At 41.4% G+C, this 19,168-nt stretch overlaps 1 protein-coding gene across 1 annotated transcript in view; it reads right to left on the bottom strand.

Moving 5' to 3' along the window:
* NWD1 (NACHT and WD repeat domain containing 1) overlaps positions 1–19,168 on the bottom strand; it is a gene marked incomplete at its 5' end in the record, with an annotated part of 94,949 nt that overhangs the window by 26,048 nt on the left and 49,733 nt on the right. The window contains 5 exons of the mRNA XM_082260980.1: positions 3,064–3,260; positions 4,550–4,672; positions 7,437–7,634; positions 12,072–12,236; positions 17,347–17,464. Coding sequence (XP_082117106.1) covers positions 3,064–3,260; positions 4,550–4,672; positions 7,437–7,634; positions 12,072–12,236; positions 17,347–17,464 — 801 coding nt within the window. The remainder of the gene's footprint in view (positions 1–3,063; positions 3,261–4,549; positions 4,673–7,436; positions 7,635–12,071; positions 12,237–17,346; positions 17,465–19,168) is intronic.

Here is a 19,168-nt window from a genome sequence, read left to right as displayed (position 1 = left end):
TTTAATATCGCTTAAAGTGAAACAATAAAAACAAAAAATTCCTTTAAATATCGTGCCTGGGGGGGTCCCCTTAATGTGTCTGTAAAGTGGCGCATTTGTGTGATGTATGTAGCCTGCTGCAACAATACTGACATTTCTAAAGGAAAAAATGTCATTTAAACTTGCTCGCGGCTGTAATGTATTGTCGGCTCCCAGCAATACAAATAAAAAACCTGAAAAAAATGGCATAGTCCCCCAGTCCATACCAGGCCCTTCTTATTTTTCATGCCAAGATTGAAAAAAAAAAACAGCGTGAGGTCCCCCCCCAAAGTCCATACCAGACCCTTATCCGAGCAAGAAGCCTTGCTGGACAGGATAATGGGGGGGGGGGGCGAGCGAGCACCCCCCCTCCTGAACCATACCAGGCCACTTGCCCTCAACATGGGGATGTTGATGGGGACAAGGGCCTCTTCCTGGATAACCCTGGGCTTTGGTTGTCGGGGTCTGCGGGTGGGGGGCTTATAGGAATCTGGAAGCCCCCTTTTAACAAGGGGGCCCCCAGATCCCGCCCCCCCATGTAAATGGATATCGGGTACATTGTACCTCTACCCATTCACCAAAAAAGTGTACAAAAAAAAATAAAGACAAAAGCCAGTTTTTGACAAGTCCAATGGCCAAGTGAATCTGACCTGAATCTGATTGAGCATGCATTTCACTTTCTGAAGACAAAACTGAAGGGAAATATTAAAAAATCAAAATAGTGTCCCCCGATGTAAATCCATCGTCAATCACTTCGCCCGCCGCGGTACCCAAAAAATAGAAAAAAAAAAAAAGAAGCTCCTGCCTCTTCACACGCCTCCCGTGTAATGAGCTGTTTGAGTTGTGACAGCTCTTTTATAAGAATCTGACATCACGAGCGCCCCATAATGCACTGCTCAGGTGCAGTGAATAAATTACTGACGTCACGTCAGAAGGGGCAGTGCCACCGGACGGTGTCCCCGCCCCTTTCCTATAAAAGAGCTGTCACAGCTCCAGCAGCTCATTATGCCGGGAGGCGTGTGAGGAGGCGGGAGCGTTTTTTTTTTTTTCCTATTTTTCGGGTGTGGGGGCGGGCGACGTGATTGACGAGGGATTTACATTGGGGGCACTATTTTCTTTTACTTTTTAATAAAGGACTTGTCAAAAACTGGCTTTTGTCTTGATTTTTTTCTTACACTTCTTTGGTGAATGGGTAGGGGTACGATGTACCCAATATCCGTTCACATGGGGGGGGAGCAAAATCTGGGGGCTCCCTTGTTAAAGGGGGCTTATCGGAAACTGGACCGCAGACCCCGACAACCACAGCTCAGGGTTGTCCAGAAGGAGGCCCTTATCCCCATCAACATGGGGACAAGGTGCTTTGGGGGGAACCCCATAGCACCCTCCCCATGTTGAGAGCAAGGGTCTTGATATGTCCAGCCAGGCTGCTTGCTCGGATTTTTATTTAAATTCTGTCATTAGAATCAGCCCTATACTACACTGCACTGCTTTATATAAATCCTGCAATAACTGATATATATTTATTGATTTATAGATTTATTTATATATATATATATATATATATATATATATATATATATATATATATATATAAAATATATATACTACACTGGCTGATCTATTACTAGATACAACACACAATCCACTAACTACCTGCCTAATCTCACTGCTATCTCGCCTAACACACTATACACTGCTGCATGTAAGCAGAAGCTTTATATAGTGCGTGGCATGGACTTAGCCCCTAAACCATGATTGGCTAAAGGCACCCTGCCTTTGGCCAATCACAGACATTGTGCTGTGATTGGCCAAAGCATACAGGTCATGTGCATGCTTTGGCCAATCATCAGACAATCAGTAACTTATTTACTGCACCAGCGCAGTGCATTATGGGGCCCTCAACGGCGGGCTAACTTCACGCCGAGCGCCCCATTTGTTCGTGTTTTTAGCGAACACACGAACGCCCGATGTTCAAGTCGAACTTAGTTTCGTCTCAAACTCAAAGCTCATTCCTAGTTATTACTCTCTGCTCTGCCCCTCCACTGCTCATATGACGGGAAAAGGGCGCATGCGCAGCTGATTTTGGCTCTCAACTGCATGCTGAGAGCCAGAGCCAGCTTCAATCAAGGCTCTGGGCAGATCCTAAAAATGTGGTTGGGGTCCTTCCAGAGCCTAAAGTTCCTCTGTGACTTTAGCCAGCTATTGGCTGATTCTGGGTCACAGGAGAGCTCAAATAAGCACACTCCTGTGACCCACAAGAGTATAGCCAAAAAAAACATTTCAGTAAATTTACATCACATCCCTAAACTCTCTTAAATGGGTGGGGGTGGGTTAAATGACACCCACTGGAGGGTCATTCGCAGCTGTAGATATTGTTTACCACTGAAAATATGAAGGCTCCCTAAGAGTCATTCATGACAGGCAATGACTAATACATCAGACTGAAGTTAAGCTGCAGTAGAATGGACTCTGTAAATATTGTCAAGCACTTTTTTTTAAATTATTTCTCATTAAAATTATTTTCTTCTCATAAAATGCTCTCAGAAATAAAGAATATCTACCTTTTGGAAGAAAGCTATCATATTGTAAACTCTATTACCTTCCTCTCTGGCACAGACATTTCTTTTAGGAAGGAATTGCTACAGCATATGTTGTAAATGTTCTATGTTTCCATTAAAACACATGGTAGCAGCTACTGTTTGTGTAAAGGACCAACTCCAAAGTTACCAACCCCAGTGATGATCACCCTCAGTCTGCTGGTGCAGATTGTTGTTCTACAGGCTGGATATCCAGCAGGTTGAGGCTGAGAGTGCATATGTCACACTCTGGTGACAGCAGTGGGATTTGAGACTGACACTCTCAGCTATAGATACACTCTAGGAGCCATTGGCATAAATGGTAAAAACAGCTAAATTAGTTCTGGTTACTTTTTTTCCACATCCTTGTAGTTTTTATTCTGCTTTGCTGAAGAAGCCAAATGTGCACTCTTTTAAGTTGTGTGTTTATTTTGTAGAGTTTATTACTGGATAAAAAAAAATGACGCACCTGAGATCCTGCTGCTGAATAAACGATCCTGTTCTTTTCATCCACATGCAAATAGGCATTTTCATAAATTGTATGGTCTTCTTGAATGGTCAGATAATGTTTACCAGTTACCAGATTCCACAGGAGCAGGGTATTGTCAAGAGAGCCAGAGACTGCATGCGTTCCTTGACCAAAAACCTGGATGCATAGTATCCCAGCTGAAAGTAGACACAGTGAAGGAGATTTACTAAAACTGGAGCACTCAGACTCTAATGCCATTGTGCATGGTAGCCAATCCACTTTTAAGTCCAGCTTGTTCAATTAAGCTTTGACAATAAAACCTGGAAGCTGATTAGTTTTTTATGCAGAGCTGCACCAGATTTTACACTATCCACTTTTAATAAATAACCCCCAGTGAATTAAAATTAGTCTTGTTTTTAAAGTGAACTTGTAATGGCAGGAAAATTAGAGCCACACTTACTAAATTTTTAAAATGTTCGCCCTCAATGACCAATATAATCTTAAATTTACTACCTATAGTTACTGACTTTGAAAAGCTGACCTGGTAGGTCACATCACTTTATCTTTAGGGTTTTCTAAAATCCAGGATAATCCATGTTACAACGTAATTCACAATAAATGTAGTGACCTCACCACAGCAAGTAAGCATATTAGTGGCAAAGTTATGTTCTCCGCTACCTGTCCAGTAATGTTCACAGTGATTGAGTGATATGCTCCCAGTTGCTTGATTTGTTAGGCCCACTAGTCCCTTTGTGACTGACTGCCTTTGTAACATGAGGCAGATGGTAACCCACCTACTGTAAGATCACAAAAAGAGGATGAATGACTATGGAGCGGTCACACAATTGCAAATAAGGGGTATTTTTAGGGAACTATAAAATAAAAAAGGTATTGTACATTTACCAGGACAGGGACAGTTTCAGAGGTAATATTTTGTTTGTTATCTGGAGCTCTAGTTTAACATGCAAGATATTTTTTCTATTTTTGGTCACATACTGAAATGATAAAATAACTACTTGTAGTAGTATAACCCTGAAAGTGACAGTCCACCAAAAAGTGACATTAGCTAAGGTATAGTGGCTGGCACTGTTTCACACTCCTTGGAAATGTAGTTCCTGTCTACCTTGAGGTGTTCCAACTCTTCCTGTTTCATTATTCATCATATAAAATTATTAGAAAATCCAGAAGTAAGAATAAGAATTGTTTTTAAGGCTGCATCAGCTGTGCCAGACCAATGAAATCAAGAGTCAAATATGAGAAACTGATAGATGGTCCACTAGCTGATATTTTAGTTTTGGGTGAATTTCAAAATAGACCCATTGTGTAACTCTTTATTTGTTATAAGTATATAATAATGCAACATTTATGTTGTGAAAAGATACTGTATCTATGGAATTTTTCCCAACGTTGTATACATCCATTATATTCAAAGCAAATTATTTCATTTTATTATATTTAGTGTTTTGTGATTGTCTTTACCACCTACCAGAATGACCAGTTAATGTGTGAATCACTTCAATATCCTTTATGTCCCACACTATCATTGTGCCATCATCAGATCCCACAACAACAAGATCCTTGTACGAGCAAACTTCCATTACCGTGATGCCTAGAAGGAAGCATTAATACATTAATAAATATTAGATCAGCAGCCAAGTTGTTTCTGTATGAATCCAGACCAATCTTTAGCCAGTCTAGAAGGGGCATGATGCTTATAGACTCTAGCAGGATTGAACTTGGCTATGATCAAAATCAGGGTGTGGAAAAACCTGTACTTCACCAGAGTCTCAGGTGGTTAGACTAGATTTGTGTGGAAAACACTGTCAAGAGTGAGACCCTTAAAATGGCCCTTCTAATGACATCTAGCTGGTACACAGACAAACATTGAGTGCCAAATGCATGGAAAAGGAGAAGTCAGGGTTTAAATTCAGCCAAGCAGAGGCCAAAGAACAGATCCCTCCATCTATATAGCCTGCATAAATAAATCTGCAGTGCTGGCTAAAGTATTCTGAAAGCTAGCACAAGTGGCTGTCAGAATATCCAAGCAACGACTGCATCTAATTTGTTGGCTGTTCAGCCAACAATTTTCAGCCAGGAAAATCAAAGGATGTTTTGGTGTGATGAGTCATCAAGAACCAGCCAACATTTACTCAGTATATGACCATCTTAAGGATTAGACAGAAACATTTTTGTTTGGTTAGGATCATTGCCTAGGGCAACCAGAGAAAGGTGTTGAACGGGGGGGGGGGGGGTTCTGGGCTTTCAATTTCAAAGGACAAAGCAAATCCACACAAGGCAGAGCTCAACAGAGTACAGAGTTTAACAAAATTAAGCTGGTCATACATAGATCAAAATTTTGATGCATGTATGGGCAGGCTGATTGTACCAAATTCGATTCATCAATCTACTTCTACTGGTTCAACCAGCCTGTTGGATTTTTCTACATACGATTACTGCCAGCGATTATATCTGCTAGCAGTAACCATTGTATTCTGCCAGCCGGGAAGAATACAACAGCGCTGTGGGAAGCACTGATTGTGTTGATGGAGGAATTGGATGATTGTATTTTCTTCTACCCATAGTGCAAGGAAAGAAAATCAAGCCATCATTGGCCTGCCTTAGAACACGGGAGGTCAGCAAGATCCATCCAAGCAACAGCAAAGTGTACCTAAGGGCTAAAAAGAGTAGTATTTACGGTTTTCCCTTACAAAAGGAGCTTAGCCAATCAAGACAAATGCCATTATAACCCGATGTGTGGGTGTACTTATTTGACAGAATGGGGGTAAATCGCATTTGATATTATATACTGCACTTTGAACAAAAAATAAATGCCTAAAAACCAAAGGGAATTTCTTAATGTTCATTGAGGGGCACAGGAATAGTAGCAAATCATACAAAACTGGATTAGAGCTTACAGTAATGTGGTTTGGTATAACAAATGTGTCAACCCCCGTTTAGAGGGTCATAAATGACCGGCAGGAAGAGCTGGGAGCATTTGCAGTTGCTTACCTGCATGACAGTGCAGTGTTACTTGAGAACAACACCTCATACAACTGTCACAAAACTTGGGTGTACTGACAGCAGCTAATCTGCCAGTCAAACCCAGTAAGTGTCAGACAGGCATGACAGAAGTCCAGTACTTGTGACACCTGGTAGAAGACACCCTGAAATAGTCTCATTCTTGGGCACAGCTGGCTACTAATGGAAATTTCTACACAACTATAGACCCTTGACTAAACTCCCAACTGACCTAACCAACTACCTAAGTTGGTGTTCTGATTGACAAAGTATAGGAACGCCTTTCAGGCTGTAAAGGAGGACTGGCCAGTGTTCTTGCACTACAAGCTCCAGATTTCACTTGTTGCTTTCTGGTGTCTATATTTCTGCTTATGGCTTAAAGGTGATCTTGAAGCAGGAGGATCAATCAGGATAGGATTCAGGAACATCCCAGGGATTTGTCTTTTCTATTTGTTCTCTTGGGTTTTTTATTCTTTCACATTCTCTTCTCATCTTTTTTGTTCTGCTCTATACTTTTGTTCTCTATTTGTTACAGTTTTAACTTGGTATATATTCCTCATCCACCTCTGGATATATAGTATAATGCTTTTTTATGTGAATTAACTCTAATATTATCCATTGCATGATTACTTAGTCAACAGTTAAAACATCAATAAAAAATATCTGAAAAGCCAGAATACTGTGATGTATGAACCTCACTCATTTTTTTCCAGGACAGAAGGATGGTCAATATAAATGTCAGTTCCTCCTTCCAGGATAGCACCCCTTCATTTTAAATAACCCTTGACGATGTGGTAGGGCAATCTATTTGAACATGTTCATGCAATAAAGTTTATCACTAGCACTGTATCTTATATTCCTGCTCAGAGATTGTGCACGTGATATGACAATAGTAGAAAGAAAATTTCCTTTCCTATGCTAACCCATTAGTTTTTTTATTTCTGCACTGGGAAGAATTGAATACTATACATAAAGGAACTGCAGCTTTAGGCACCAAAAAAAAAACAAAAAACACTAAAGGCATAATTATTGTTCACTGTGGTATATGAACTAGAAATTAAGTGGTGGGGTGATTTACAAAAGGCAAATAGACAAAATATACTTTGCAAGTACAGTTGTTCTAGAGCTTAGTAAATAAGGTGAAGCTTCACTTTGCAAAAAATACCCAGCCACACGCAACCGGAACAAAAAACAGCATTTTTGCCTGCACATGAATGGATGATGGAAGTCAGCAGAGCTTCCCCTCATTTAATAAGGTGTAGAACAACTGCAACTGCACAGTGCACAGTCTATTTGCCTTTACTAAATCAGTCCCCATAGTTCTGATATTCTGGCATCAATTCATCATCAAATACCTTTCTTGAATCCTGTAAGAGTGGTCTGTAGAGGTCCACCAGGTGGCTGGAAAAATCCACTTATAGGAATAAAGGTGGGATTTGGATACTGCTCAAACCAGGTGAAACATTGCTCGCAGAGGTCACCAATTAAAGATGGGCAGGACAGTTTAAAGAAATGCAGCCTTGCCAACATCTCTACATATATGATGCAGGGATCTGCAGGGAAATAACAAAAGTTTTGATTACAAGAGCCTTTTACACATAAATGGTTAAGGCAAGCAAATATCACCTGGAAGTCCTGTTTGTTCTGAATTTTAAACTGTTGCATTTAACATGCTCTCTTTCAATATTCCTTTGGAAAATTACATTTGCACGTTACGCTTTACAACAACCACCAGGCAAATAATACATAGCCAACATGTTATTTACTGTATTAAATGTAGGTTTTTTCATGCTTCTAGGTTATGTACCTAAATCTGTCTTAATACTGGGTTTCTGCATAGCAGACTCAACAAAAAAGACACATTTTCAGCCTAAAGTAACTATGTCATTATGTAGCACCCCCCTAGGTAGGTGCTAGAGAGAGAATGGCATGGGTCTGCCACCTAAGGGTTAACTTAGTGCAGTCTAATTTCAGTAATTGGCAACAGGCTGCCTTATTTAAACACCTCAGCAGCACTGTGTCTTTGCTGTCCGATCTGCAGCTTTAGCTTGAGTTCTGTTCCTGTGTTTGTATTGATTCCTGTATTGACCTGGCTTGTCTGACTTCGTTGCTATCTCCAGTCCTGACCCCGGCTTGCCTTGACTCTGCTATACCTGCTTCCTGCCTGATATCCTGCTGCCAACCCCTGCCTGTACACTGACTACTCTCTGCCTGCTGCTTGAACTGTATCTGATTACCTGTGTCTGAAACCGGCTTGTCTGACCCTGCTCCAGTCTTTGCCCATCCAGCTGCTTTCAGTTCCTGGAGATGCTGTCCTGCATCCGCGCCTCTGTACCTGCTTCTTCCTGCTGCTCAGCAACCCAGCCCTGTTCAGTGACTTAGCTACTCTTCTCAACTGCCAACAGAAGACCAGCGCAGGCACTCTTACCTCACTGCGCTCTCGCATCCACTGTTGCAACTCCAGTGGTGACTGAGCCAGGGCTGTACGAGGGGTCTCCCTCTGCACGTCAGGCTCTGCTACAAGGTACGTGACAGAGAGAGAGAGAGAGAGAGTATAGTTTTGGATCATTTCTGCTTACCAGAAAAATTGCCAGCTAAATCTATATTGTTCTCTGCCTACTAGAGAGCAGGTACTGCTAGTGAGGTCTGCTCATGGTGCTTAGGTGCAGCTCAGTTTGTCTGAAGTGTTTCACACTGGTCCAATAGGGAGGCATATTGGACAGTAGGAGGAAACCTGACAAATGAGTGCACAGGCATTTAGTACAGCCCTGGTGATTGGCAGAGGAAAGTGCCTCGGTGCATGCTGGGATACTGTATAAATGCCAAGGGCACATGTGCTCAGGGTCTTTTTAGCTGGAGAGCAGGGTCCCGGAGGGAGAAGGAATTTGCTTTGTAGAAGTTGCCATGCGGCCTTGGGTGGTCAACCTGAGGGCTTGAGAGTTAGAGAGGAGCTGAACCTGGAGGTCCTGGAAGAGAGACACTGGAAAGGATCTGATTCTGCATACATTGGGTACAGGTCTGTGCCGTGGGGCCTGCCCTGAGAGGGCCATCCCTTCAGCTAGTAGTCAGTGGACAGGTGTCAGTCAAGGGGATACTAGAGAGTGTCCTGAAGATAATGTAGTTGCATCAAGTCTACTGTTTGAGAGAGCAAGGCGACTTAACCCCTTCCATACAAGTTGCAGTATGGTTAAAGCAGTGTGACTGCTTCCACAAGTAACCTGGTGAGGACAAGTGAAAGTTGTCCTTATCAACTGTAAATAGTTCAAGTTGGAATATCCCACTATTCCCTTCTCCCATCCAAGTTCCACAATAAATACCAAAACTCCTGGACTGTTTATTGAGTAATGAGCAACTGGGAGCAAGGATGGATGTGTGAACTGTCTGCAGGTAATCAGAGGAGGCCCAAGAAGTCATCACACAGCAAGCACTAGGGGGACAGTGCTACATCTATACTAAATTTTCCAAATAAAACTATGACTTTAAAAGAAGGCTGTAAATACTAATCTCTCCTGCTACATTATTTGCTGACCTCCATGTCACTGCAGGAGACAGTGGGGACATGGAGGTTGGCAGAAGGAACCAGTGAGAGCTGCTGCTGGGGACACAGAAGGATGTGTTAGTTTCCCAGTGAACCTCAAGGGACCATTTCTCAGGAGACGAGAAGGTGTACAACACCACCATCAGCAGTCTCATTTTACAGGTACAGGTAGTTTTGGTAAGTTTAGTATAGGAGCCACATTAAGCACCCTACCTCAATAGGAGTCCTGGTGGAATTGTGTACATATACTCGGGTATATACTGTATAGTTATTAATAGAGATACTGTTAGATAAATGTTGCAGCAAAGTCTAGTTGTATGTGCCCTTGAGGATGATGCAGCATCGGTCCTTGCGTCAAAGACCTAAAGACAAGGTAGTAATGAGGAGATCCTCCAACTGTTGTCCAACCAGCCTGGAATGCAGACCTAGCTATCTGGCACTAATAGTCTCTTCTTCGGATCTAGGTGAAATGTAGTCTCTGGCAGGTACAATATGGCAGCTCTCCCTAAGCAACACTGAAACAGCCACAGAAACAGCACAGCTATCAGTAGCACAGTCTGCCCACAGGTCCCAGCAGCAGCAGCGCTCTGCATGTTTCCTTAGCAATGGTACAACACCCCACCCCACTTTCCTGCAGGCCAATACAGCAGCACAGTTCCTCCTTAGTGGTGTTTAATAGTCTCTTCTGATAAAGGATTGAACAGGGCAGGTGGCTGAGTATGTTTCTATCTTCCTTTACTTTCTCCTTCCTGGTTATCTAATCCAGACCACAGGTTTAGGAAGTGATGTACATAATTATACATAAAATTGTTATATAAGCAGCCAACAGCAGATTGCAGTCTATTCCTACAAGTACATTCAGAAAATGTATTTTGCTTTGAGCAAATAATTATTTTTCTATGTTAGTTTATCTGGAAAGTAGATAGTAGAAGTGGCTCAACATGTGATCTTTAATAGTTTAGGCTTTAAGTAAATATCATGTACACGGTTTCTGGAATTCTTTAAGACCTAAATTGATTCAAAGCACCCACCACTTTAGAATAAGATGCAAAATTCAAAATTGAAACAAACTGATTACTGATAAAAACTTTTTTTTTAACCACTTGCCGACCGGGCCATAGCCGAATGATGGCTACAGGGCGGTCGGCTTATTCTGGGATGGTGAACAATGACATCCTCCCAGTATTGCACTTCGCGCACCTCCCTGGTGCGCACACGGACGTGTCCCTGCTCGCCGGGCCCCTTGGATTGTAGTAAAGGGCCAATGACAGCAGCCCTTTACCACGTGATCACTCCGTCCATTGACAGAGCGATCAGTTGTCAACAAACCGGTGCATGCCCAGTTCAGTTCTCTCCTCGCACGGTGTACACATTGATCGGTACAGCGTGTTAGGAGAGGAGGGAGACCGCAGCACTGCTCACCCGTGCCTCAATCATGCCCACCTATAATTCAATCATGTCAATCTGTGCCTCAGTCATGCCCATCCATTTCTCTATCATACCCACCCATGCCTCAATCATGCCCATCCGTGCCTCAATCATGCCTCATCTGTGCCTCATTCATGCCCATCTCTGCCTCAATCATGCCTCATTCATGCCTCATCTGTGCCCACCCATGCCACATCAGTGCTCATCCATGCCACATTCATGCCACATCCATACCACATCAGTGCTCATCCGTGCCACATACATACCACCTCAGTGCTCATCCGTGCCACATCAGTGCCACTACATGGCTTATTAGTGCATCATAAAAGTGTAATGGTAGGAAATTAGATTTGTAATGTAATTTCATGTCCCTAGAGCACCTGACAGTGCTCCCTGAATGTTGGGCCTCTGTATGTTGCCAGGCTCTGTAAAAGTCTGACACATGCGGTATTGCCATACTTCAGAGGAGTAGCAGAATGTATTTTGGGGTGTCATTTTTGCGATGTAAATGCTATGTATTAGAAATATCTTATAAATGGACAACTTTGTGTAAAAAAAAAAAAAAAAGAGCTTTTTTTTTATTTTCTTTCCACATTTTCCAAAAACTTGTGGAAAAAAATGACATGTTCAAAAGACTCATAATGCCTCCTAGATTATGTGTTGGGGTGTTTGCTTTCCAAAATGGGGTCATTTTGTGGGGGTTTCCATTTTCCTGGTGCTCCAGGGCCTTCAAAAGTGTAATCGGTAGTCAGGAAATTATACGTGTAATTTGTGCTTCTAGAACGCCTGAATCACGTGTGATTGTTTCACTACTTGACTGTCTTTAGCTTTGAAATATGCTTGCCCCCTTCTTATTGAAGATGCAGGCTTTTGCATTCTCTACCATTACATTTATGACGTCTGTAAAACTCAAATCTATTCCTAAGTTTAAATTAGGTTCTTTAAATAATATCTTTCAAAATGAAGTACATTATCATTTTAAATGTATCTAGGTTTAAATTAAAGAGAAAAGCAAAAAACTCACCTATATCGCCCTCAATGAAGTTGATAGTCGGCTGAAAAAGTCGCAGGGTGTCATGCACAAGTTTGGCCTCATTATTGTCAACGTGTTTCAAACACATGTCAAAGTCTTTGATAAGACTGTTAATTCCACAAGCAACAGTTTTGCTAGATATCCAGGTCATATTACCTGTAGACATTATTTTATAGATTTTATAATTTTTCTACAAAACAAACAAACAATAAAAGAGAAATTCCGCTAATAAATAGAAATATGGTAAGTGATGTTCGTAATTAGGATTTATAGAAGACCATAACACCTAAATCTAAACTAGTAATTCTGTGTCTGTAAGGTCACTACAGAACATTTGTCTCACATTTTGAATAGAATGCACTGGCTGTGAGATTTAGGGGGCCATCGTGCTAATTTCCATTGTTTTTATGGATAAATGGAATGGAACATTTTTTATGTCTGTTAAATCATGGGATTTCTGTGAAATTTTGCCATTTCAGAGACCACATGGAAAGTGAAATTAGGAACAATTTCTTGGTTTTTAAGAGGGCTTTAAATGACTCCTGAGGCTTACGTAAGCTCCGGGACCTGTTCTTGTGCTTCATTAGTGTATGTTTTTTTTTTTTTTTTACTTCACAGAAAGGAAACACGGTCATTGAAAGAGTGGAAGCAACAGCACACAAATAATGATCAAATGTGCAAAAAAAAAAAAAGAGGAGTGGATAAATAATACTAGATTAACCACTTGCCAACCGCTGCCCCATAGATTTACTGTGCAGGGCGGCTCAGCTATAATCCCGTAGATCTACGTGACTATGTGCATGCGGGAGGCAGACCGTGGGAGGAGAGGGCTTGTAAACAAAGCAAGACGGTTCTCCTGTCAGAGAGGCAGGGAAAGATTGTGTGATTCAGCTAAGCTGAATCATCGATCTCTCTCTGCCTCTGTTAAATCATTCCCCAAAACAGTTAGAAAGCAAATCTAGGGAACACATTTAACCCTTTGATTGCCCCTGGGTTAACTCCTTCCCCGTCAATGTCATTATTACAGTAACAGTGCATATTTTACTGTAGTATTGTCTATTGATCGACCAATATCGTTTTTTTACCGCCAATACCGATATTTTGGTCATCCGATATCGGTATCGGCTGATATTGGCCGATATTTTCGGACATTAAAAAAAAAGAAAATATTATATATATATATATATATATATATATATAGTTTTTTTTTTCTTATGTCTACAGGTACTGCACTTAAAAGCATTTAAAACGCCAAGTTTGGCTATTTTGAATGATGTAAGTTTCCCCCTCCACAAGTCCCAAAGCCTGTCCATTCTCGGGGAATGTGAGCTCTGCAGGGTAAGGTAGAAGGAGGAAAGGGGTTTAGACAGGGGCTAATAACTCCTCCTCCATTGCCAAGGTCAACCCATGGGGATACTGAGCCCGGAGCGTGTGCCGTAGTTTAAGATAGCAAAAATACATCCACCCAGGCAGACCGCGCTCTCTTCTGAGGACAGGAAAGGAGAAGATGGAGCCCCTGGGACACACGTCCCGGAAAGTCATCACTCCAAAATGGGCCAAAACCTGGTTTCTGTGAAACTTCACCAAATCAGTACAGGATTAAATCAGTTACACCCAAACCACTACATTCAACTCTAATCCTAAAGCCAATGTCAGATGTAGGCATCAAACTGAGGGCTGACCTGACAGCGAAACTAGGCATACATGAACAGATCTGTTTCCTGACACAGCTGGTTTTATAAATGGGTTCCTCAATCTTTGGGCATAAGCACAGCAGTAGTATGGTGACATACTGTAGGGGAACCAGTCATAATTTACTGATTAGTATTGACTGACTGATATCAGGCAAAATTAACAACCTCTTCCTCAAAACGGGCCTATTTTTGGCAAATTAGATCAGAAACAGCCTAGTCTTGTCATCAAAATTAAGGGCCCCTTGAATCCTTTCACTGCCAGAGCCATTTTTAAATTTTGTGCACACAGGTTTAAAAATTATTTTACGCCTGAAGTTTACATAAAACCTCCAAACATTATATATTTTCTGAAAGCAGACACCCTAGAAAATAAAATAGTGGTAGTTCTAATTTTTTTATGCCACTTGATATTACTGCAAAGGTCTGGGAAACACAAAGTTTCAGTAAAAAAAAAAACACTAAAAAGAATTTTAGGGCAACCAAACGCAATAAGCTACCCAAATTTTTGGTCAACTATAAGGGAGGAAGTTGCACCGAGTAAATAGATACCCAAGATGTCAAAACTTAAATTTGTGTGCGCCTGTGAAATGGCGACAAACATCAGTACCCTATATTTTCTATAGGTTCCGCTTCAAAAGCCCCCTATAGTTCATTAGTTTTGTGTTATGGAGGAGGTATTGTGCTAGAATTATTGCTCTCTGGCGTGCGTGGCATTATGTAACGCGTGTATCCCAATCGATGTTTTCACATGTAGGCGCCCTGACATGTCTGTTAACATTTGTACGTGCGTATATGTGGGGGTGGGGGCCTCAAAACAAATTTGGGGGGGATTTTATGTGCTTGGGTTTAAATTTATTTTTATGAAAAACTTTTGTTTGATTAACTTTTTTCTTTTCATCACATAGGGGACAAAAAGATTTTTAGGTGACAGGTTCTCCTCTAGGCTCCACTAAATTGCAATGCAGGATGTATTGCAATACATCCCTTTCTGGCTATTCTAGCCGGGGACACTGAGAGGCTAACCCAGAAATGACATCATACACGTCTTTTTTCTAGGTCACAGCAAGAAGGGGAGGAGAGAAAACGTGCGTCCGCTCTTCTCCCTCCCCTCCGCCTGCCGGCATGAATGTCTGCAGGCAACAGTGATGCATGGTGAAGGTTCCTTGCAAGTTTGGGGCTGCATTTCTGCAAATGGAGTTGGAGATTTGGTCAGGATCAATGGTGTACTCAATGCTGAGAAATACAGGCAGATTCAACATGCCATACCATTAGGAAGGTGTGTGATTGCTTCCAAAATCTGCAGCAGGACAACTTCCCCAAAAAGCAAATGTCATTAAAAACTATCTTCAGTGTGAAGAAGAACAAGGAGTCCTGGAAGTGATGGTTTTGCCCCCACAGAGCCCTGATCTCAACATTATTGACTCTGTCTGGCAAGAGGCAGAAAGATTTAAACGAGTTGTAAAGTCAGGAAGGTTTTTTTATCTTAATGCATTCTATGCATTAGGATAAAAACCTTCTGGGTGTAGCAGCTCCCCCATCACCCCTAATACCTGAGCCCCTACTCTGTCCACCGATGTCCATGAGTCCTTCCGCCGTCCTGGGACTCTCCCTCCTGATTGGCCATTGGCTCCTGCAGCTGTCAATCCAATTTAGTGAGCCAATCAGGAGAGAGATGGGGCGGGGCCGAATGGCAGCTCCGTGTCTGAATGAACACACTGAGCTGCAGCTCAACTCGGGCGCCCCCATAGCAAGCTGCTTGCTGTTGGGGTACTCGACAGGAGGGAAGGGCTAGGAGCAGGAACGAGGGACTTGAGAAGAGGAGGATCCGAGTTGCTCTGTGCAAAACCAACTGCACAGAGGTAAGTATAACATGTTTGTTATTTATTTATATATTTTTTTCAAACGAGAATTTACGATCACTTTAAGGCAGCCTACATCCAATTAATATCTGTGGTTAGTTCTCCAAGATGTTTGGAACAACCTACCTGCTGAGTTCCTTCAAAAACTGTGTGCAAGTGTACCTAGAGGAATTCAAGAATTGATGCTAAATTAAAGGCAAGGGGTGGTCACACCAAATATTGATTGATATTTATTTTACCAGCCGCTTTATTAGGTACACCTTGCTCGTACCAGGTTAGACCCCTTTTGCCTTCAGAACTGCCTTAGTTCTTTGTGGCATAGACTCAACTAGGTATTGGAAACATTCCTCAGAGATTTTGGTCCATATTGACATGATGGCATCACGTAGCTGGTGGATGTTAGAGACCTGGCGCTCCTCCACCTTCCGTTTGAGGATGCCTCACAGATGCTCAATAGGGTTTAGGGTCTGGAGACGTGCTTGGCCAGTCCATCACCTTTACCCTCTGCTTCTTTAGCAAGGCAGTGGTCGTCTTGGGGGTGTGTTTGGGGTCATTATCATGTTGGAATACTCCCCTGCGGCCCAGTCTCTGAAGTCTCCTCAATGACTTGTAGCTCCCCAATGCTGGCAGCACTCATGCAGCCCCAGACCATGACACTCCCACTACTATGCTTGACTGTAGGCAAGACACACTTGTATTTGTACTCCTCACCTGGTTGCAATCACACACGCTTGACACCATCTGAACCAAATACATTTATCTTGGTCTCGTCAGACCACAGGACATGGTTCCAGTAATCCATGTCCTTAGTCTGCTTGTCTTCAGCAAACTGTTTGTGGATTTTCTTGTGCATCATCTTAAGAAAAGGCTTCCTTCTGGGACGACAGCCATGCAGACCAATTTGATGCAGTGTGCGGCGTATGGTCTGAGCACTGACAGGCTGACCCCCCACCTCTTCAACCTCTGAAGCAATGCTGGCAGCACTCATGAGCATGTCCACTCAACTTTTTTTTTTTTGTCGATAATGGCGATGCCTGTTCTGAGTGGAACCTGTCATGTTCAACTGCTGTATGATCTTGGCCATCCTGCTGCAGCTCAATTTAAGGGTCTTGGCAATATTCTTATAGCCTAGACCATCTTTATGTAGAGCAACAATTCTTTTTTTCAGATCCTCAGAGAGCTCTTTGCCATGAGGTTCCATGTTGAACTTCCAGTGGCCAGTATGAGAGAGTGAGAGCGATAACACCAAATTTAACACACCTGCTCTCCATTCACACCTGAGACCTTGTAACACTAAGGAGTCACATGACACCGGAGATGGAAAATGGCTAATTGGGCCCAATTTGGACATTTTCATTTAGGAATGTACTCACTTTTGTTGCCAGCGGTTTAGAAATTAATGGCTGTGTGTTGAGTTATTTTGAGGGGACAGTAAATTTACACTGTTATACAAGCTGTACACTCACTACTTTACATTGTAGTAAAGTGTCGTCACATGAAAAGATAGAATAAAATATTTACAAAAATGTGAGGGGTGTACTCACTTTTGTGGAATAGTGTGTGTGTATATGTGTATATATATGGTGTATGTGTGTGTGTATGTATATATATATATATATATATATATATATATATATATATATATATATATAAATACATGCAGTATTTATGTAGTAACTGTCAAAATAAATCACAAATGTCAGTAATACATACCTAGAATTTCTCTTTGCAATTCATCAATGGCCTCTGCATAAAGAAGATGGTAAGGAAGTTCATTCATTTTTCTTAGATTTGGCATATCTTTTGAGAACCACAGCGGCTGTGGTGCTACCTGTGATCAAAGTGAGAAACAAATGTAATTTACTACAATTTTATTGTTATTATATTATGTTTGAAGACTTACAACACTGGCATAAAGGTATGACTTTTACAGGACTTTGCTCGCAAGGACTATAGAGCATGAAACCAAATATCTATTTTATGTGAAAAAGCTGCAAATAACATTGACGGTGTGTAGCAAAGTAATACACCTGCAGATATATAGTGATATGTAAAATGTTTCAACTTTGTTGAGGGGCTGCCTACTGCTGTACAGCGCTGTTCGCATGTTAGACAAAAGGAGGCATCTAAGTCACAGTTAATAGCGTACCAATATGGGATTACTGGAGAGAATGTGAGCAGTAAGGTTTAATAGTAATGATCTTTACTTTACCATTTTCATTTTATATATTATTTGTTCCAATAAAGTCCCTAGTCTTTTAAATATTCACTCAGAACTTCTGCTAAAAAAGCCTTTATTATAAAACATTTAAAAAAATATAAAATGTATTATGAAATGTAAGTTTAGAGACCTTTTAGTTGAATAAATGCCTTGTTTTTTTATTTGTAAATGTTCTATAATGATTCTCCTTGACTATTATGATGTCATTTGTTTTCGATATGTTTTCAGACAAACTATGAGAATTTCCAGAGTCTATTATGAGAATATGTAACAGTTTAATTTAAAGTATTTCTAAACCCACAACAGTAAGTGCCGGCTCACATTAGTGCGATCACAGAGATCGCATGTAATTCGTAGCGCACTGCTCCTAAATGACATGCGATCTCTGTGCGGTGCAAACTGTATGGCTGAATTTGCACCGCAATCGCACTAAACACGCACATGATCCTTTTTTATCCGCAGCAGTATCGGATCGCATGGTGGTTCACACTAGTGCGATCCGATTCTGTGCGAACTTGCAGATCGCACTGTGATATGCGATCTCAACTGGGGGTGTCGTTAACTTGTAATTGACACCCCCCGCGTATCGCATATGGCAGTGTGAACTGCCAGGGGTGCGGATGTGATTCGGGAACAGGCTGCATATATGCAGCGTTCCCGCACCGCAGAAGTGTGAACTGGGACTTAAATCAGTCTGTATATAAAGTAGAGCATGCTTGTTATACTCACAGTGCAACTCACAGTGGAACCTAACGGGTTAATCCTCTGCATTGTGTAAAAAAGCTGTTTGATCCTGTCTCCTCTGATCATCTTCTTCTTCCACTGACTCCAATAAAAATCCTGATATTTAAAGAGCCAGTGGACAGGCTGCACATGCTCAGTTTGGTATGTATTATTAACCACTTAAGCCCCGGAAGATTTTACCCCCTTCCTGACCAGGGTTTTTTTTGCGATTTTTTTACTGCATGATTTTAACGGACAATTGCGCGGTCGTGCAACGCTGTACCTAAACGAATTTGATGTCCTTTTTTTTCCCACAAACAGAGCTTTCTTTTGGTGGTATTTGATCACCTGTGCGATTTTTTGATCATGCGCTATAAACAAAAAAAGAGCGTAAATTTTGCAAAAATAACAATATTTTTCACATTTTTTTTAAAAGAAATTCCCAAAAAAATGTAAAAATCAAAATTTTTTAACATTTTTGGCCAATTTGTTTTATGCTACATATGTTTGGTAAAATAAAATCGCAAAAAGCGTATTTTGATTGGTTTGCGCAAAAGTTATCGCGTTTACTAACAAAGGGAAAGATTTTTG

The sequence above is a fragment of the Pelophylax lessonae genome, assembly GCF_965119305.1.
Source record: "Pelophylax lessonae genome assembly, chromosome: 1".
Taxonomy (NCBI): domain Eukaryota; kingdom Metazoa; phylum Chordata; class Amphibia; order Anura; family Ranidae; genus Pelophylax; species Pelophylax lessonae.
The sequence above is the reverse complement of the archived record's forward strand: the minus strand, read 5'-3'. Positions and strand labels throughout refer to the sequence as shown.